General features: G+C 62.7%; 2 protein-coding genes across 2 annotated transcripts; one reads left to right on the forward strand and one right to left on the reverse strand.

Annotated features, from left to right (window-relative positions):
* The first annotated feature begins 1,554 nt into the window (after window positions 1-1,554).
* IDH2 (isocitrate dehydrogenase (NADP(+)) 2) lies at window positions 1,555-7,504 on the forward strand. Its single transcript, XM_044444851.1, has 10 exons — window positions 1,555-1,646; window positions 2,263-2,428; window positions 3,416-3,576; window positions 4,376-4,519; window positions 4,719-4,855; window positions 5,053-5,204; window positions 6,001-6,113; window positions 6,478-6,575; window positions 6,835-6,927; window positions 7,114-7,504. Exons 1-10 carry the CDS (start codon window positions 1,596-1,598, stop codon window positions 7,199-7,201), a joined length of 1,203 nt encoding a protein of 400 aa, XP_044300786.1. The 5' UTR covers window positions 1,555-1,595; the 3' UTR covers window positions 7,202-7,504.
* Window positions 7,505-8,184: 680 nt separating this feature from the next.
* ZNF710 (zinc finger protein 710) lies at window positions 8,185-11,335 on the reverse strand. The gene is made up of 4 exons (XM_044444868.1): window positions 9,974-11,335; window positions 8,828-9,019; window positions 8,483-8,657; window positions 8,185-8,355 (listed from the first exon to the last, which is right to left on the reverse strand). Exons 1-4 carry the CDS (start codon window positions 11,333-11,335, stop codon window positions 8,186-8,188), a joined length of 1,899 nt encoding a protein of 632 aa, XP_044300803.1. The 3' UTR covers window position 8,185.
* Window positions 11,336-19,988: the final 8,653 nt, after the last annotated feature.

A 19,988-nucleotide genomic window follows, 5' to 3' on the forward strand; every position in this document is an offset into this window, starting at 1 on the left:
ATTTTACTTTCACCAGATGTAGGGCTGGCGGGCGGGCGGCCCAGGGAGCAAGCCGGCGGAGCCCGCCCGGCGCTTCCCCTTCCCGGATCGGGTCTGGCGCGGCGTCCCTGGAACCAGCTGCCGCCCGCCGGCTCCCCGCGCCTCCCGCCTCGCCCGCTGCCTCGGGGTCGGTCACGGCCCCGGCCCGGCGGCAGGAAGGGCAGCCCGGCGGTGACCTTGGGATGCCCCTCCAGCCCTCGCGGGCCTCTCCTCCCCCGGGGACTATATTTAGAGCTGCCCGTCCGGGGTGGAGCCGCGCTGCGCCAGAGAGCGGGCGCTTTCCGCTCGGCAAGGGAAAGGCCCTCCTCCCGAGCTCGCCTTGCCGGGGTCCGTGGACCAGCGAGCCATCCCGGGAGCGCGCGGGGAAGATGCCACGTCTCCACGTGCTGCGGGGAGGTTCTGTGCGGGCAGGGAGCTCGCTCGCACGTGCGCGGCGGGGATGGAGGACCTGCCCTCGGCCCCTCCTGCCCCCCCTCCGCAGCGCCCGCCCGTGTTAAGGGGCACTTCGGCTGTGCCAAACGTGAGAATGGCCCCGGTCGGTGCTCTCCTCTCCCCGTGTCTGGCAACAGCAGGTTCACCTTCTGGAGGTGGCCAAGCCAGCTCCTCCCTGCTTGGAAAACCCCCCGTTTCTCTGAGTCCTCCAACTTTAAGTAGCTGCATCCCAGCTTAGCCTAGAGCTCTGACAGTGCATGCATGGGGGGGGGAGTGGAATCCCCACAGAGAGGGCGGCTTGCCCCCTCATGGCCCCGAACCCGCTCCCCACGGCATGGCGAGCGGGGGCAGCTGCAGGGAGGCGCGTGCGCTGGCCACCCGCTGGCCTCTCAGGGTGACCTTGTCCCTTGACCAGCGGGAACCACGGACGCAAAGGGCCTCCCCGGCCCGGGAGGGTGGGCAGATCCGCTGGCTGCCGAGGCACAGGCGCAGGCCGTGGCCGCCAAAGCCTGGGCTTAGGCTGAAGCGGAGCCGGGATTAGATGCAGCCGCTCGCCATTCACTTTCACTCCTGCTGGAGACGGCCGGCCGGCCAGCCACTCGCTGCAGAGCTGGGCAAATGCTCCCCGCTCCGAGGCACCGGGCGCTGCCCAGCGCTTGCGAGGCTGGCTGTGCTGCGCGAGGCTGGGCAGTTTTCACGTGGGGGGGTGTAAATACTGCCCCTCTGCGACTGGGGAGAGCTTGCGAAGGCAAGCTGCCAGGAGGGGCTCTTCCAGCCGTGGCCCCGTGGCAGGCGCTGCCGTCTTGCCCAAAACCTCCCGCACCACACGGGGAGGGGCAGTGGAGGCTGGCGCAAGCGACTCATGGCAGGGCCTCTTGCACACAGCCACTCTCCTGGTGCCCAGAGCGTCTGCGTTTGCCTCCCTGGACAGCCAGGAGTGGTTCCTCCATAGAGGATTCCCCACCGGCCTCTCTTTTCAGCAGAGCCTTGCCTGTGGGACCTGACGGCCTGCAAGAGGACTTGGGCCTTGGCCGCTCTTTGCCCTTCTGACCTCTCTCTCAGCCTGTTTCTTCCCCTCCCAAGATGCTGATCGAAGGATTAAGGTGGCCAACCCCATTGTGGAGATGGACGGCGATGAGATGACCCGCATCATCTGGAGCTTCATCAAGGAGAAGGTACCTCGGCGCGCCAGGCCACGGGGACCGCGAGGGAAGTGGCGGCTTGACTGTAGTTAGACAGGTGTGCAACATGCTGTCCTGCTCTGGAACAGGTAAAGAAAGGGGTGGGGCCAGTGGAGAGGCACACCTTGCTTCCCAAGGAGAACTAAGGAGCGGGTGCTGTTTGCTTTGCCCCAGAGAAGCACAATATAAGACGGTGATAGCGTGGAGACTGCATAGAAATAAAAATGGCATAAAAATGTTTTAATAAATAAATAAATAGAAGTGATTTTGCCAGGTAGTTGCAAACTGGTGACTGGAAACGTCCCAAGTATACTGAGCCAGAGAGCTTGCTAATTGCTCCAAATTAAAGGAAGTTTTATGTATATCTAAGGAATATAACGTTTAGAAAGTTTAGAAAATCTTTCTTCCTGGTGAGAGAAGTGAGAAAATGGGTGGGTGATAATCAAAATAGGCATCGTTGCCTGAGAATAACAGCGTGTGGGAAGGGCCGTTGGTGGCCTGGGTCGTGGCTGACGTGGCCGTGCGTGCCTTGCACAAGCCGGCTCCGGCCCACGTGGGGAAGGCGCGCTGCCCTCCTGACCTCATGGCTTGCCTCTCGACCTCCGTGCAGCTCATCCTGCCCAACGTAGACGTCCAGCTGAAGTACTTCGACCTGGGGCTGCCCCATCGGGACCAGACGGAGGACCAGGTCACCGTCGACTCCGCCCTGGCCACCCAGAAGTACAGCGTGGCCGTCAAGTGTGCCACCATCACCCCTGACGAGGCCCGCGTGGAAGGTGCGTGGGGAAGGCCTGGTGGGGCCAGCGCCTGCAGGTGCGGAGCCCCTGCGTCAGAGCACGGGGAGCCCCGCCGGATCGGGCCGGGGCCCTCCGGTCCCGCCTCTGGACGCACAAAGCGGCTGCCCCAGGGACCCCCCACGGGAGGGCGCGAGACCTCCGCCGTCCGCTCCCCAGCAGCTGGTGCACGCAGGCAGCCCGCGGCCGGCCAGGGCAGTGCCCGCGGATCGCCTCCTCCCCATGGATCGGCCCAGGCCCCTTTTAAAGCCATCCTGACCGGCGGCCGTTAGCGGGCCCCGTGGCAGCGACTGCCCTAGTCCAAGGAGGCGCTGTGCGAGGAGGCCCTTCCTCGTGTCCCCCGCAACCCTCCCGCAGGCAGCTCCTCTGGGGGCGGCTCCTCGCTGATCAGCACCTCCGTCGTGCCCCCCGACTCACCTTTTTCCTAAGCTGAATGGGCCCAGTGGTTGCCGCTCCAGTCTCTGGGTTGCTTTCGCTGTCCTTCTCTGCACCTGCTCAGACCTGAGAATGTCCCTTTCCTGCTTAGGCGGCCACAACTGGAGGCGGTACTTTCAGTGTGGTCTCTCACGCCGAGGATTTGCAGAAGGGGAGTGTGGCCTTGGCAGTTCCCTCTCCCATCCCATTCCTGATTAGGCCTAGCCTGGAATTGCCTCTTCACAGTGGCTGCGCAGCGGGTTGCCTTTTCATCGCGTGCCCACCCTAGCCCCTCCCTCAAGAGGAGCCCGGAAAGCCACCCCTCCCGGAGCAGGCCGCAGACGACGAGGCGGGGCACGTGGTGGGCACGCGTGATTGACCTGAGAGTAACATAGCGGGGCACGGGAGGGAGCTTCCCGCGTCTCTCGAGCTGACAGAAACGGACCCGAGGTCGGTCCCGAGAGAGTGGAGCAGCGAAAGGTGTGCTGCCTCCCGCCGACGGATGCTGGCGGCTCCCCCTTGCTCTGGCCAATGTCTTTTCTCTAATCCTCCTAGAGTTCAAGTTAAAGAAGATGTGGAAGAGCCCGAATGGCACGATCAGGAACATCCTGGGAGGGACAGTCTTCAGAGAGCCCATCATCTGCAAGAACATTCCTCGCCTGGTCCCTGGCTGGACAAAACCCATCACCATTGGCAGGCATGCCCACGGAGACCAGGTCTGTCGTTCAGAAAGGAGAGCGGGGGGCGGCCCGTGGCCACGTGGCCAGAAGCACGGCTGCAGGCCATCCCGTGGCCGAGGGTGGGGTGAGCAGAGAGCGCAGTGGGGGAGGACTGTCCTTGCACCCCTGTTGGCCCTGCAAGAACTGTAAAGCCCGACCGCCCCCCAGGGTGCTTCTCCTTTGATTGCTGCTGCCTGGAAATTGAGGATAACAGCTTATTTTATATTGCAAATTCATTTTATATTTTTAATGTATTATATTTTAATGTTTTGTGAGCCGCCCTGAGGCTTCGGCGAATGGGGCGGCATAGAAACAAACAAACAAACAAACAAACTCTTTACAAATGAGCAAATTTGCTTGCTTGCTCGTTTTGTAAAGAGCGGTGCAGTTTCCACATTTTGCTTGGGATCTGACACTTGAACTTTTGCAGCATTTCAAGGCCAGAATAGAAATATGAAAGCAGAGTCATAGCAGGCGAATGTAGGTGTAACCCTGCTTGGAGGGCCAGGAAGCAAATCGCTTGACCTCAGCAGATGCTGTCAGTGGTGCATCTCCATCACCCTGAAGGACCAGATGCAAGGCTCCTGAATTCGAATTCTCTGTGGCATTTCTTGTGGACAGAGCCAGAGGACAGAGACAGGACTGGGGGTGCTGGGTGTGAAGTGAGCGGCAAAGAGAGGCAGGGGCTGCAGGGAGAGGCAGCCCGGGGGGCAGCGAACCCAGCGAGAGGCGGGCGCAGGGAGCCTGCGGATTCCCGAACTGCGATGGAGTAACGGTTGGAATGCTTCCTTTCCAGTATAAAGCTACGGATTTTGTGGTGGACAGGTCGGGGACGTTCACGCTGGTTTTCACCCCCAAGGATGGCAGCGGAGTCAAGCAGTGGGAAGTCTATAATTTCCCCGGTGGAGGTGTCGGCATGGGCATGTACAACACGGACGAGGTGAGAGCAATGCCAGCCCGGGGTCTCCACTCTGAGAGGAGCAAGTCATGTGGGGCCTGCCCCGGGGGACCCCTGGCACTGCGGCTCTGGCAGGACAAGCCTCCCTGGCCGCCTGCTCTGGGCCAGTGGCCTCCGTTGTGGGCACGGGCGGCCGGCCGGCTCGGGTTGCCCCGCTTAGTGCTCAGCCTGTGTCTTGCAGTCCATCTCGGGCTTTGCCCACAGCTGCTTCCAGTACGCCATCCAGAAGAAGTGGCCCTTGTACATGAGCACCAAGAACACCATCCTCAAGGCTTACGACGGGCGCTTCAAGGACATTTTCCAGGAGATCTTTGAGAAGTGAGTCCTCCGGGCCCACTCTGCCCATGCCGTGGGCGAGAGTGGCCCCCCGTGTCCCGCATGCGCGGCACATGTGGCACTCCCCTGTGCTGGTGTGGCAGGCCGCCCCCTGGGTGGGCTGCCCGAGGAGGGTGCCAGGCGCTCCGCCGCTCCGCAGGCCCCCCGTGATCGACCGCCCGGCCGCCTTGCCTTGCCAGGCACTACAGGACCGACTTCGACAAGCTCAGGATCTGGTACGAGCACCGCCTCATCGATGACATGGTGGCCCAGGTGCTGAAGTCGGCCGGCGGCTTCGTCTGGGCGTGCAAGAATTACGATGGCGACGTCCAGTCTGACATCCTGGCCCAAGGTACGTCCGGGCCAGCTGTGCCCGGGCCCAGCCACGAGAGGGTGTCCCTGGGGCCTCGCGGGGGGGGCAGGGCTGGGGGGTGGCCACAGGGCCTCGGGCCCCCGGACAGTGCTCCCTGCTCAACCCGGGACCAGCCAGCGGAGGGCACGGCTGGCTGCAGGCCCCCCAGCTTGGCCTGGCTTGTGCCCCCGGGGGCCACCACTGTGCTGTAGCGTTCTCAGCAGGGGCGCCTGCAAGCCAGGGCAGGAGGGCTGTGCCCCATTCTGGCCCGCGCCCTTGATTTGCCCCGGGCAAGTCCTGGAGGAGAGACGGGGCAGGGCTGCCCCGGGTCGAGGGAGGGCTGTGCCAGGCAAGGCTGGCCCCTTTGCCCATCTGCTCTTGTGCTGGAGAGCTGCTGCTTGGGATTCAGGGTGAGGGGCCAGTGGCACAGTCTGTGGCCCTCCAAGTGTTTTGGCCTGCAACACCCCCAGCCCCCACCAGCCAGCATCCACGTGATGCATTATGGGAGTTGCGGTCCAGTAATACCTGGACAAGGACCCTCCTGTCACTCCAGCCCGGTTCTACCATCTCAAGTAGTTGCCCCTCCGATGAGGGGATTGGACGCAGCAGGTCAGCTGACAGGGCCCCTTCCTGCTCCTGGTGAATGTGTGGAGCATTGCCAGGCCCTCTCTGAATGCTGCCGGCCACGGGGGCCTCAGGCTGGCAGAGCCTCAGGAGAGGGTGGGCTGCCTCAGCCGCAGGTCCGGGCAGGGGGTCCCGGGCAGGGGCACTTGAGAGGGCTTGGCTGTGTCCCCAGGATTCGGCTCGCTGGGCCTCATGACCTCTGTCCTCGTCTGCCCGGATGGGAAGACCATCGAAGCCGAGGCGGCCCACGGCACCGTCACGCGTCACTACCGGGAGCACCAGAAGGTGGGTGAGCGGGCCGGCCGGCCCGGGGGGTCGGGCGGGTGGGCAGAGCCGGGGGCCGGCTCCGGCTGAGCCCTGCCGCTGCTCCCAGCTCATATGGGGACGCCAGCTGGCCTGCATCCTCCTGGTTTTCGGAGGAGAGCGTTGGCTTTGGGGCAGCGTGGAAACAGCCGCCCTCGCCGTCCTGGTGGCTTTCACGCCGCAGCTGCTTTTCATGGCTTGGGAAGGCGCCGGAGTTCCAGCTGGCGGGAGCAGAGAAACGCCATGAGTCGAGCAGCGGCAAGGGCAGTGCTGTGCTTCTGGCTGCACGTCCTCCGGGGAACAGGGCCTCGTGGGGACTCATCCGGCGTCTCCTGCCTCCCCACAGGGCAACCCCACCAGCACGAACCCCATAGCCAGCATCTTTGCCTGGACGCGGGGCCTGGAGCACAGAGGCAAGCTGGACAGCAACCCAGACCTCGTCAAGTAAGGAGGATGCCCAGCAGGCCAGGCCTCCGGCCCTGCTGTGGGGTGGGTGGGGAGGGCACTCCCCCCCCCGGGATCCAGAGGCACACGGATCCCATTTGGGCTTGCTTAGGTGAGCGTGTGCATAGGCCCAAGCAGCAAAGCAGGAGGGGAGGTACGGGCTGGGGGCACAGTGGGGCGGAGAAGGCCAGCCCACTTCTCGGGATCCCACCCGGCAGCAGGAAGCCCCCCCGCCCTGACTGGCTCCCCCTCTGGCCAGGTTTGCCCAGACCCTGGAGAGAGTCTGTGTGGAGACTGTGGAGAGCGGAGCGATGACCAAGGACTTGGCCGGCTGCATCCACGGATTAAGCAAGTACGTGTTCCTGGGCGGGGAGTGCCCCGGCCTGTTGGGAGCCCTTTCCTGGGAAGGCCTCTGGAATCCCAGCGGGGCTTCCCTCCCCGTGGAACCCCATTTCGGGGTGCGGGGAAAGGGTTCGGTGGCCCAGGGGATGGGCTCCCCCCTTAAGAAGGAGGCCTTGTTCCTTTTGTGCACTTGCAGTGTGAAACTGAACGAGCATTATGTTAACACCACGGACTTCCTGGATGCCATAAAGAACAATCTGGACAAAGCCCTGGGGAAACAGTAGGAGCGGAGGCGGCAAGGAGCGCTTTTGTGTGGAGGCCCCAAATGACGGTGGCTCGCCTCCTTTTTAACTGAACCAGCCGCAGCTGTTCTGACGGCCCACCAGCAAAAGGTTTTTTTTTAAATAATCTTGTCTTCTGAAGGTTGGCCTTTAACCCCTTTTGGAAGGCCCGCGGGGGCCCAGGGTGCCCCCCTTGCTGCTGTGTCCGGCTCGTGGCGTGGCATCTACACCTGCTAGGGAAGGAGAGTGACTGCCCGTCTGGGCCACGTGGAATTCGCCCGAGCTATTAAAGTGCAGCTTTCTGTGGCCTGCTCTCGCGTCGCTGCTTTCCTGCCTCAGCCGCTGCCGCCGCAGGGCATCTGTCCAGCCGGGGAAGGGGCCCCGTGGCCGGTTGCCCCCCTCCCCCCGGGTCACGGCTCCAGCACCCACCACCTGGTCCTTCTGCCAAAGAATATTCCTTTATTGCCGAATTTCTTCAGGACAGGAAAATAAACACAGTAGATCTATGCACAGGTGGGGCGATCCGCCTCCTGGAAGTGACAATAACTTAGCGTGGCCTCGGGCGGAGCGGGGCCCATTCTGTACAGCGGGGGGCCTCGCTGCGCTGCCGGGGGCGGGGGCGCCGGCCCTCCAGGCTGCCCGGGCAGGCCCCTGCGCCGGGCCCGTGTGTCGTCGGGCAGGCAGAGGTAGTTGCGTGAGGGCGGGCGGGACGCGTCCCGGCCCGCCGCAGCCGTGGGGGAGCCTGGTCCAGAGGGGCGCTTGTGCTAGTCTTCAGAGCCTCCGTGGAAGGGGCTGCGGGAGGTAGAGTAAGGCAGTGGATGCTGCTGGGCGGTCCGGGGCGGGGGGCTTCTGCAGAGCAGGTGCTTCGGGGCCCCCAGAGGCGCGAGCGGGCGGGTGCGCGCCCCTTCCCGAGCAGCCCGAGCAGAGCCTTGCCGGGGGGGGGGGCGGGCCCCTTTCCTCCCTGCCCCATGCAGACCCCCCCCCCAGCTACAACATGCTGTAGTAGGCCATCTCCTTCATGGCTTGCTCCGCCAGGGCCGAGGCCGGGGCGCTGCCCACCACCCCGTAGTTGTAGGCGTGCTCCTCCTCGTAGTCCTCGGCCTCCTGCGGGCCTTCCAGCTCCACGTGCCCGGCACTGGCCAGCTCCAGCATGGGGTCTGCGGGGACAGCGCCACAGCCCTGAGCACCCAGCCCGCCGGCGCCCTGGTCCCGCCGCCGGCCAGCAGGGGGCAGCCTCCCAGCCAGAGGAGGCGCCCCCCCCCGCCCCCGCCCCCGCCCGCCTACCTTGGCAGTCCAGGCTGACGTCCATCACGCCGTGCTTGACCTTCATGTGCCGGCTGAGGTTGCCCTTCAGGTTGAACTTGCTGGAGCAGTAGGGGCACTTGAAGGGCTTGCTGCCTGCGTGCAGGTGCATGTGGCCCAGGAGGTTGTACATGCGGTTGAAGGACTTTCCGCACACCTGCGGGGGAAGCGGAGGGCCCTCAGCCGCAGCCCTCGGCGGCTCAGCCCACCGGCCCGGGGCTGGGCCGCAAGGAGCGGGCGGTGGGGAGAGCGCCTCGGGCTGCCCGTGGCCTCCCGCCGCCGGCAGGCTCGGCTCCCTCGGGGCGGCCCGTGGCGCTGGCGCCCTACCTTGCACTTGAAGGGCTTGACGGGCGAGTGCACGATCATGTGCGTCTTGAGCGTCTGCTTCTGGACGAAGGTCTTGAAGCAGATGTGGCACTGGTAGGGGCGCACGCTGGTGTGGATCAGCATGTGCCGCTTCATGTTCGCCTGCAGCGTGAACTCGCGCCCGCACACCTCGCACTTGAACTCTTTCACTCCCTGGGAACGACAGCAGGGGGCCTGGCTGTCACCGCCGTTCCCCCGCCCCAGCGGTGGCAACCTGTTGGGGCATTCTGGGAGCCCCGCGGTGGCCAGCTTGCGCCCTCCAAGCCAGGACGGCGTTGGCAGCTGGTGGCCCTCGGGGCCGCACCTCCAAAAAGGGCACGGTGACTGGTGTAGGCCCCTCCACGGCCCGCAGAGAGCAGGCGGCCAGCGAGGCTCCTGCGTCCAGCCCCAGAGCTGCTGCTGGGATACTGGCAAGGAGTCCTGGCACTGTTGCCCTGGGGGGGGGGGGAGGTGGCAGCAGCAGCTAGCCTCCTTCCCCCTTCTCGGCCCACACGGTGACCTTTCCTCCATATGGTGGGGCACTCTAGGACCAACCTTCTCTGTGGAAAACTGCAGTGTCTTCTGGGCAGATGCTCTATGACTGAACTTCCCATGGCTGGATCCATGGAGCCCACCGAGAGCTGCACAGAACATCTCCTAGAAGACAGTCTGCTCCCCACTGCCAGGGGGCGCTGCGGTTCTGTCCGGCTCCCTCTGCTGACGCCCAGGGGTGCTGCCGCTGCTGCAAGGCACGGAGCCGCACGGCTTGCAGCGCCCCGCTTCGCCGGGGCAGGTAATGGGTGGGTGGCAATGAATGCAGCGCTCCGGACGAAGGGGCCCATGCGGCATCAACAGCTGGAGGGGACGGAATTAAAGTGCCTGAACAGACAGAATTGCTCAGGGAGTTGCATAAACCACCGAAGAGGTGTGCCCGGCTGCCAGGGGCTTAAAAGAGCGAGTCCCCCCTGCACCGCTCAGGGTGCTGACATCTCTGTTTTGGGACAGGGCGGAGCCCTTTCCAGGTCGGCGTGAATCAGGGCCCTGCAGCTGGTGCTTGGGGAGGGGGCACGTTCTCGGGAGACAGCCGCCCGTCTCTGGCCCGCCCACCCGCCCCCTGGGCCTGCGTACCTTGTGGGTCAGCGAGTGCTGCTTGAGGTGGTGGACCTGGCTGAACTCCATGCCGCACTCGGTGCAGACGAAGGGCCGCACGTTCTGGTGCTTGAGCAGGTGGTTCTGCAGCTGGCTGCGGTAGTGGAAGGCCTTGCTGCACTCCGGGCACGGGTACAGGGTGGGCCCCTGGTGCGTGGCCAGGTGGCGCTTGAGCTGGGCCAGCGTGGGGAAGTCCAGGCCGCACTCCACGCAGACGTGGCAGCGGCCGCTCTCGTGCTTGCCCTCGTGGGCCCGCAGCTCGCTCGGGTAGGCGAAGCCGCGCCCGCAGAAGCGGCAGCTGTACGGCTTGATGTCCGAGTGCAGCAGCATGTGGCGCTTGAGGTGGCTGGTCTGCGTGAAGGCCTTGTGGCACACCTGGCACTTGTGGGGCCGCGTGCCCTGGTGGGTGAGCAGGTGGGTCTGCAGGTGGCTGGGCTGCTTGAAGAGCTTGCCGCAGTGCGGGCAGGAGTGGGGCTTCACACCGTTGTGCCCCAGGATGTGCGTCACCAGGTTGTACTTGGAGGTGTAGGACTTCTCGCACAGCCGGCACTGCCAGCGCTTCTCCACCAGGTACGAGTCGTCGATCTGCACGTTGATGTCCAGCCGGTCCAGCTGCACCTTCTTGCTGTGCTCGGTGGGCGCCGCCTCGGCCTCGAAATCCGCAGCCTCTGGCCACACGCAGCCGGCCTCGCCCGGGCCCTGCCCCGGCCCCTTGCCCCGGGGCAGCGCCCCGCCCTGGAAGCGGCAGTCCCGGGGAAAGGCCTCGGCGTGGCCCTGGGCACCGTCGGGGCTGCCCTGCAGCGGGCTGGGCAGAGCCGCCTCGTCGGCCCCCAGGCACGCGTCCGGCCTCTGCAGGGCTCGCAGGCGGCGGGACTTCCGGTTGAAGGTGCTGAGGTCGATCATCTTGGTGGCACTGCTCTGCACTGTCTGCTCCCCACCGGGCCTCTCCGGAGCCCCGGGGCACCCGCCGACCACCTCCTCTGCTGGGGCCGCCGTCTCGGTGCCTGCCTCTTCCTGGAGCGCCTCCCCCTTCTCGTGCTTCACCTTTGGCACCAGCCTCACGGGGGGCCGCTTCCGGCGCCGGGCATGCTTCCCGAAGGAGGCCTCTGCGTCCAGGCCCTCCTCCTCGGTGGCCTCGGCCAGGCCCCTGCCCTCAGGCTCCCGGGGCTCCGTGGCCCCTGCCTCGTCCAGCTTGCTCGGGAAACTGGAGAAAAGGCCCCCTGGACTGACCGTGGCACCAAAAAACTCATGCTCGGACACCAAGCCCAGGACGGCCGCCTGGGCCAGGGACAGCACCACCACGGCATCCGTCTGGGTCCCGGAGCTGGCGAAGCGCTCCATGCCTCACAGCATCAAGAGCGGCGGCGGCGTCTGTGGGAGAGAGATGGAGAAGCCATCAGCCCTCATGCCGAGCGGCACTGCAGGCCGGTGCTCCAGGGGGCGCACGAGTGCAATGGAGAGTCGGGGGCCCGGCTGGCACCGGGGTCCCAGGCACCACACTGCCGTGCCGGAACGTGCCAGCAACTCTGGGCAGAGCCGGGCCTGGAGTGTGGCATTCAGCACACCACACCTCCTCTTTGCGCTTTTGTGCGGGACGCGTTTTAGAGGGGCAGCGGTGTGCTTCACAGATGCTCAAATTGTCTGGTGCCTCGTAGCGGCAGAAGGCTTCGGACCAGGGCTGCGTGCAACCTTCTCGAAGGGAGCTCCGAGCCAAGCATTTCCCAGGTGCCGCGCAGGCCAATGCAGGGCCCGGGACCCGTGGGCCTCCCGCACACAGCCCCTGCAGCTAGCATGCAGGTGGCTTGAGCTCGGCAGCGAGCTGTGCGTTTCTTACAGACACACTGGTGGAGCCTACGCAAAGCTTTGAGTCTAGAGGCAGAGCGCGTGGTGACGGAAATGGTTGCCCAGCTGGGGAAATGAGCACCAAAGCTGATGTGGAGGAAAGGAACAAGCGCGGGGCTGGAGACTGGAATAACTGCAGAGACTGATGGCAAGGCCACACGCGTGCCGGCAAGCCAGCAGGGCAAGGAGCGGCACAGAGCTCTGCAGAGGAGACGGGAGAGGAGGGCAGAGGGAGGATTGGGCGAAGCGGGGCCTCCTGTGAGCAGGCCGTGGCAGGCGGGATGGTGCCCCAAGCCGCCCAGTCCTCCCACTGCCTTTCCACACAGCCACTTCCGCTGGTCACTGGGACTGCCTGCCTTGGCTTCCACTGGTGCCGAAACGGAGCAACGAATTTGGTGTGCCAGGGGTCTCACTCTGGCCTCGTGCCCAGGCTTCTCGGCAGGTTACTTGTCCTTTGCCCCCCCCCCCCACAGCCAGAGTCAAATTGCCAGATGTGCCCAGATGTGCTCTGGGCTAGGTGGACTTGCGCACAGTTGAACCTGAACACTGCTGTCTTTCTGTGCATGAGGGCAAGGAAGGGGATAGAAGGGCGGAGATGCAGCGCTCCCGATTTCAGTGGGAGCTCTTCCTGCAGTGTGAGCCGCAATCCAGGAATTCAGTCTGCAGACCCGAACACTGATCCCAGGGATTATTCCTCAACGTGCATGGAGCTCTCAAAATCTTGCCCCTCAAGACACTGAAAGGCAGCAAGGGCAGAGTGAGGGCCGGCTAACTTTTCTGGTTCCCCTTCAGCCCTAATGCTCTCCCAGTACAGTGAATAGTGAAGCTGGGGAGTGAATAGTGTGGGGGGGGGGGGGGGGGCGTAAATTGACAATGGGAGGGAAACTTTGGGTGGGAGATGTACTCTTGGTGTACTGGAAGGATATCCAAGAGTTTTGGAAAACTGGAAATGAACAGGCTTATTCTGGGACAAGGGTCCGTGGTCTGCAGACCCCGTCGCAGGGAACACAAGGCATGCCACCCTTGCTGGCCAGGAGGTGGGCCGGAGGGGTGGGGGAGCAGCACTGGCAATGGGGAAGCAGGGAGAAGGCACAGGGCCCCTGCACGGGGGGCGGGGGCTGTGAACTGTTTCGGCTACAGCAGCTCAGGTGGATGTCCCTCTGGACAGTTTCACTGGCAAGAAAACGGTGGCTGGGAAACGGATTTTCCTCTAGGATCAAGCAGAAAGGGCTGCAGGGTCCATCAGGTGCTGGCCTCACTGAGCTGCGTCCCGTGGGTGGAAGGGAAGAGGGACTTTCACGCGCTTGTGTGTTCTGCGCAGGCACCTGCCTTTTAACACTGCAGGCCGAGGTGGCCATGGGTGGCGGCAGGGCCCTGGGGGCCTGAAGGGGCTTGGGAGCAGGTGGGGCTGCGGGCGGTGAGGCTGGGAAGCCCCTCGAGGAGGAGGAATCAGGAGTGGGAGCACGGCCGGCCTGTCGCCAAGACAGGGCAGCCTCGCTGGCCGCAGCCGCCAGGGAAGATGGCACCTCAGCCGCCTGGGAGCAAGCATCCTTGCGCCCAGATGCCCCCGCCAGGCCGCCCAGCGCTCCATGCCCGGCAGCGGGGGGGTGGCTCTCTCTCAGGGAGATGCACTGCGATCTGGGGCAGGGAGGCCCCTCCCCAGCCTGGAAGGCCCGGCCAGGCGCCAGGCAGGCTTCCTGCGACTAAGGCAGGAGACCAGGGCAGCCGTCGAGAGCAACCTTCTCCAAGGGCATCACTGGGCATGGCACGGGGGGCCCGCCGGCCCGTCTCGCGTGCAGCCGGCCCCGCGGCCGAGGTCTCCTCGCCTTCGCGCCCAAAGCGCCCCTGCCCGCGCCCCACCAGCCCCGGCAGGAGCGCGCCCGTGTCCCGACCGGCCCGGGGCTGCCACGCCGGGCAGGGGGCAGAGGCGCCCCGCTCTCCCCGCCGCTCGCCCCCGGCCGGCTCCCTCGCGCCCGCCTCCGTTCCCCTGGCAACCCCGCGGCCCGCCCCCGCCTCCCCCGTACTGCAGCGCCTCCCCTGCCGCCGTGGGCCCCGGGCTGCTCCGGAGGGCGAGCCGAAGCCCGTCCCGTGGCCGGGAGCGGGCCTGTGCTGCCCTGCTCCGGCTGCAGGCCAGAGGTGGGGCCTCTGGGCTGCCCAGAGGCTCCGTGGCAAGGGCTGCGCTGCGTCCGCCTCGCCAGCCCCGCCACACGCAGCGGCCCCCCGTGTCCATCCCCAGAACCCGGGGTCACCCAGCCCTGGCCATGGACAGTGCCCCCGGGATCGCTCCACCGTCCTTGCGCACAGCCAGCCAGCCATCCCAGCGCTGGCCCGGGGCTCTTGCTCCACGCAGGTGCTTCCGCCGTTCCCATTCTCCCCAGTAACACGGAGCTGACCTGGCCCGCACCAGGGCGGCCAGCTGCTAGCATACCCACATGGGCACTCTCACACCCCGCCCCTCCCCTCCCCTCCCAAGTGGGGCAGGGAAGGGAGCCCCAGGGAGGGCTACCAGCTGAAGGTGCCAGTGGGTAGGGAGCTGCTGGAGGAACCGCCACCTGGTGCTGGGGCAGGGGCTTTCATGGGGAGCTCTCCCATGCCTTGCCCTTGCGGCCGGCCCCCCTGCCTGGCAGACAGAATCCAGGACACCCGGTTCTCCTTCTTCACCACCTGTGTGCCAGGCCCTCTTCATCAGAAAGGGAGACGCTGGTCTCCTTCGCCAAAGCAGCGTGTTAGTGGGGTTCAGCTGGTGCGGACTTGCTGCTAGAACACCCTAGTTTGGCAATGAACCCCCGAGAAGGTATGGACTGGCTGACATGGTCTCTGAGGGAGAAAGAAGATACAGACTTCCATCAAACCTGGGACTCTTTTTATCATTGGCCAGAGAAACGGGACTATGCATAGACTTAAATATGTTTATAGTTTAACATAAAAAGAGAAAATGTGGGGGGCTGACCCAGTAGGTCTGATGTTTTTGATGACTGATTTTTTTAGTTTCTTTTTGTTAGGTATACTAAGAAAAAAACTTATTCAAAAAGACGAAGGAGGAGGAGGAGGCGGAGGAGGCGGAGGCGGCGGCAGGCTGGGAAGTCGTGCTGGGTGCCGCTTCTGCTGAAGCCCTGCCTTGCTACCTAGTTGCGACTGGCAAAGGCTTGTGAGCTGGGAAAAGCCTGGGCTTTCACAGGGCTCACTGGGAAACCTGCAAAGCCTTTCCGCAGGCCCATTCCCTGGCCAGCGGAGAAGCCCGGCTTGCGCGCCCACGGCCAGGCTGCCCAAGCAGCCCCGGGCAGGCACCCGAAGGCTGTGGCCGCTGAGCGGGACGGAGCCATCTCGGCCAGACCCAGCGCCACCTCTCCCCGCTCTCTACAGCTCTTGGTGCAGGAGGAAAATCCACTGTTTCCTCTTAACGGATGCAGCGGATGTCAGGTGCTTAAGCAGACATGGTCAGGGCCCTTCCTTCCAGGAAGGAGGAGGTTAATGGAGGCGATCATTTATGGACACCGTGGAACCATTCGGCGATGCCGCTTGTAGGAGAGCAAAGATCCTCCCAGGAGCAAGGCAGAAAGGAACTTCCTTGTCTTACAAGGGTCTCTTTGAAAGACTCCCAGTTCCCTTGCTGCAAAAACAACTTTTGCTGAAACAAATCGAGAAAGACTTTCAAGTTCCTCCTTGCTAAAATGACTTCTCTCCCTATATGTTCCCTGTCCTCTCTGAAAATAGAAAAGCTATTTAAAAGCAACAACAAAAAGGGGAACTGAATAGAGGAAGGAAGAAAGGGAAAAAAGGAGCCTCAAGGGGGGTGGAGAGGAACAGAATGAAGAGAGACAAAAAATAAAGGAGGGGGAAGAGAGAGACAGAAAAGCCCTGAACAGAAAGACTGCTTATAGTCTGAATAGAAAGCGCATGGAAGGGGGGAGAGGGACAGAGAGGGAGCGCCTGAAAAGAAATGCACACAGAATGGCCTGCGATGCACAGGCTGTGCCAATCACGCCGCTGCGGAGGCCCTTTCTTCTTTCACATCCTCCCTCCTTCCAGTGCAGGCAGAGGAAAGGGGGAAGGCAAGTTAATTCTCAAACTAACAGAAAATGGATCTGCCCAAATGAAAAATGAAGGATCCTCCTTAGAAAATCACACAAAATGTGGTCAGAGGGAAGCTCCTGCTTCAGCAAACAAAGCCTCCCACAGACTGGACAACCTTCCCTCGCGAACGCTGGGCAAATATTCCAGGAGGAGAGCAGCAGCAACCTGTCGTGAGCCACATCGAGCCCTGGAGCTCCCGGGAAGCAAGTGGCAAAGACCCTTCACGCCAGTTAATACATCACAGCAGGCTGGAGTTTCGGGGCTCTGGGGCCGCGAGAGGAGAGCACGGCTCCTCACAGGCTCTTCTTGGAAGGGAGGCCAGGCTTAAACTCTCACAGCACCCAAAAGAGCCCCAGCCCTTTGGAACGGCCCGTCAGTCGCCAGCAGGCTGCCCGCTGAACGAGCGGGGAACAAGCGTCTGCTCCTCGGCCTTGGGAAGCTCTGGCTCCGAGAACGGAGCTCAGGGGCCAAATGCCAGGATCGCCAAGCCCCCCCAAGGAGGAGAGCACCCTGAGGCCTGGGGAAAGCAAGGCGGGGCACGGAAGGAGCGGGCTGGGGCTGCAGCGCCGGCCTCCCCGGGGAGGGGCTGGCCTCTGCAGAGCAGCTGCCGCACGGGGTGGCGCCTGGGGATGCTAGTAACGTTTCCACATCAAGGCGGAAGCCATGAGCTGATTTACATCGTGTGACACGCGTTCACCAAAACAGGTTAAAACAAAGTGATGGATGCCGCTCGTCTCCTGGCGGTGGCTGCGGGAGCTGCCAATCTTCCTCGCTGCACGTGAGGGAGAGGCCTGGCTGTTGCTCCGTCCATGGGGGGGGGACATGCCCCCCACACAAGCCCAGAGCCCCCAGGTCACTGCCCTGCCGTGGGAGGGGGCTGCGCCTCCAGGGCACAGTGCCCCCAACGCGCCCGTCACCAGTGCTGGGGGCCAGCCGTGCTCCCGACATCCTCCCTGAGAAGATGCAAGGCGACACTTGCCGGAGCCGCAGCGCCAGCCCAGCTCTGCGCAGGAAGAGCCCACTTTGGGCCTGCCTGCTGAGCGCCCTGAAAGCACGGAAGAGGCGAGGCACCTCGTGCGCTCCACGCAGAACCCAGATTGCTACCGGGAGGGCCTTGTCTGCATCCAGCCCAGAGCACCCTGGACTTGTGACCACGGCTCAGCAGAACAGGGTGCAACTGGCAGCAAAGCCTACGCAGGGTCCAGCGAGGAGGCGGCAGCCGCGTGCAACCCCAAGAAGGCGCCGGCGAGGGGCAACGCACCTGCCCAGCTCCGCCACAGTGCTGCTGGATGTCCCTCGGGAGCAGTCCGTCAATAGCCTTGGCCTACAGGGATCGGCCCGAAGGGAAAAGGACCCCCTTCATCCCGTGGCAAGGGCAGTGCAGACAGAAGGTCTGCAAGGGGGCAGGTACCGTCACTGGTGTCCCATCTCCAGAAGGCACCATGGCGGTTGGGTGGGAATGCACTGTTTTAGGAAGGAAGACTGGATGGGAAAGATGCAATACTTCCTTAGCAAGCCTTTGTTTCTGTTTTTTCTTTAATTTATACTCCACCTTTTGGCAAACATTTTTTCTGCTTCAACAACTCCACACATAATTCTTCGCATATTTACTCAGGAACGATCCACTTGGTTTACTGCCAGGGAAGTGTGCAAAGGAGCTCCAAGCACCTTAGGATGCCATCTGAGGGGCCCCACACATTGTCCAAGGGACTCTGGGGTGCTGGGGACTGCCCCAGTGGAAGCAGGGGCTGCTGAGCAGCTGGGGACCCCAGACCTCTGCCCACCCCCTCTCCTCCCCCCATGAACCGTCCCTGCAGAAGAGCCCACCTTTTTAGCCAAACAAGCAAGCCGGGAGGACGGGGAGGCAACGTTGCTTCCACTGATCCACCCACCCTGTTCTAGATGGGGCACCTCCAGATTCGGGGGCTGCCCTGAACCTTCAAGGGCACAATCAGTAGGACTGCTCCCTTAGGGCCCAAAAATAGGCCGTATGAAAGTGAGAGAGAAAAGCTGCTGTAACTTGAGCCCGTTTCATCTTTCTGAAAAGCAGGAAAAAAATAAAGAGCTGAAAACAGAAACCACCCCTTGATAGTAAACAAGGGGAAGTGCATATTTGGCCAGAAATGTTCCAAAGGTGCCTCCCCGAAAGATGGTGTTTGCTCCGAGCACAGATGCTCACCTGGAACATGCACTGCCTGCCCCTGTGTGGGAGATGCGCCCAGGGATCCCTGGCACAAAGCCCCGGAGGGTGCCCGGCTCAGCAGGGCATCCGCAGCACAGTGCCCGAGGGCAGCCACAAACTTTTCAAACCACATGCATATGCCAATTTGAATACATCCCCAGAAGGGAATACACGCGGAACACACGCCTGAAAATGCAAGCTTCACAGTCTTCCTGTTTTACTCCCCAAACCCTTTCCTGGCCCTTTCTCATCTCTTGCTCTCCTCCTTTGCTCTCCCGAGTCCCTGGCTCCGCTCTCTCTCTCTAGCCCACCCTGCACGGCCTTTTCTCCCTGTGCCTCCTTCCCTCTCCGCTCGCCCGCTCCCACAGTCCGGCCACGCACTGGCGCCTCGCTCTGCCCCAGGCCTCCTTCCCCTCCCTCCAGCCTCCCCCTCGTACTTCTCTCCCCTCAACTGCTTTTGCTTCACCAGGCCTTACAGCAGCCACCAGCCACATCCACGGTGGGAGCCATGTTGTGCTGGCACCCACCACAGTCACTCAGATTCCCAGATGTGCCCACGGGTCCAAACTGATCTGGAACCCTGCACGACGGTTTGCGCCGAACGCCGGCCACGGCTGCCTTTGTGTTTCCTATCTGCAGTGAGTAAAGCGAGTTTTAAAAAGCATTTCATTCAACAAAAACAAGGCCACGCTTCATGGGTATCCAGGGGTTTCCAACGTTTCTATTTTTTCTTTGGAAACAAAAGCAGGGGAAGGCCTGTGGGAGGAGGCCCGAGCCTGAACCCCTTTTTCTCTGGGTCTTCCGCTCTGGGATTCTGACAGTGAGGGAATCACTGTGGGCAGGTCTGTAGGGCCAGTGTATATTCCCCTGCCCACTGCACGAGAATAAATGCAAGTCCAGCCAGATAAGCAGTCGAAAACAGGCTTCAGGAACTGGGATCTGGAAATTAACGGAACGCATCCTTTCCAGGCTTAGTAACTAACTCCATTTGCTCCCTCTGATAGCAGGAGGAAGCAAGAAACCACCATTTAAAGTCGAGAAAAAACACCTGCCTGGATCTGTATAAAAAAATTCCCGAACATCACAAGCAGTCAAACTGCACGATCCGCCATGTCACTGGAAGCCCAACAAGTCATTTGGATTTCCAGTCTTTTAAGGGGAAGCCTCCTTTGAACAGGCAGGGAAGGGTGTTGGCAAGCTGGGGAGCGATTCCCAAGTAACTCTGTGCCTCTTGCAAGTACCTGTGCCAAAAGCCCCACCGCTTCTGTGTGCTGTGCAAACACAACGCTTGGTGCACTCCGGGTGGAGAGAGCCACCCAGCAAAGCAGCAGGCGGTGAAGCAGCTGCCGTTGGAGCTTTTGCACGAGCTCAGTCTGTCCTGCATCTCTGCAACTTCTAGTCCTCCTTCTCAAAAGGAACAGAAAGAGCTCACTGTGGTGAAGGAAAACCCCCAGCCTTTACTTACGATCGAGGAGAAAACCGTGCATGACATAGAAAACAGAGAGTACGACTGCCTGGCGACGGTGACACACGCGCTGGTGACTTCCCGCCTAGACTTCTGTAACGCGCTTTACATGGGGCTTCCCCTGAAGACGGTCCGAACACTTCAATTGGTGCAAAATAGAGCTGCCAGGTTGCTGACGGGGACGGGGCGTTATGCTCACATGACTCCAGTCCTCCGTCAGCTTCACTGGCTTCCCATTGAAGCCCGGGCCCAATTCAAGGTGTTGATTATGACCTACAAAGCCCTAAACGGCTTGGGTCCTGGCTACCTGAACGAGCGCTTACGTCCGTATATGCCCGACCGCCCTTTGAGATCTGCGGGAGAGTCCCTTCTCCAGGAACCCTCCATGAAAGAAATTAGGAGAGTAAGTACCCGGAGGAGGGCTTTCTCTG

Source organism: Varanus komodoensis, unplaced genomic scaffold, assembly GCF_004798865.1.
Source record: "Varanus komodoensis strain SLA01 unplaced genomic scaffold, ASM479886v1 scaffold46_1, whole genome shotgun sequence".
In the NCBI taxonomy this organism is placed as follows: Eukaryota; Metazoa; Chordata; class Lepidosauria; order Squamata; family Varanidae; genus Varanus; species Varanus komodoensis.

Excerpts from the sequence above, each read along its gene's own strand:
- ZNF710 (XM_044444868.1), bottom strand. The coding sequence starts at position 11,335 with ATGGAGCGCTTCGCCAGCTCCGGGACCCAGACGGATGCCGTGGTGGTG. Across the intron at positions 8,658-8,827 it reads TCAAGCCCTTCAAGTGCAAG|GTGTGCGGAAAGTCCTTCAA; the intron begins GTAGGGCGCCAG and ends CTTCCCCCGCAG. Across the intron at positions 8,356-8,482 it reads CGTCAGCCTGGACTGCCAAG|ACCCCATGCTGGAGCTGGCC; the intron begins GTAGGCGGGCGG and ends CTGTCCCCGCAG.
- IDH2 (XM_044444851.1), top strand. The coding sequence starts at position 1,596 with ATGGACGGCGATGAGATGACCCGCATCATCTGGAGCTTCATCAAGGAG. Across the intron at positions 3,577-4,375 it reads GGCATGCCCACGGAGACCAG|TATAAAGCTACGGATTTTGT; the intron begins GTCTGTCGTTCA and ends CTTCCTTTCCAG. Across the intron at positions 6,576-6,834 it reads AGCAACCCAGACCTCGTCAA|GTTTGCCCAGACCCTGGAGA; the intron begins GTAAGGAGGATG and ends CCCTCTGGCCAG.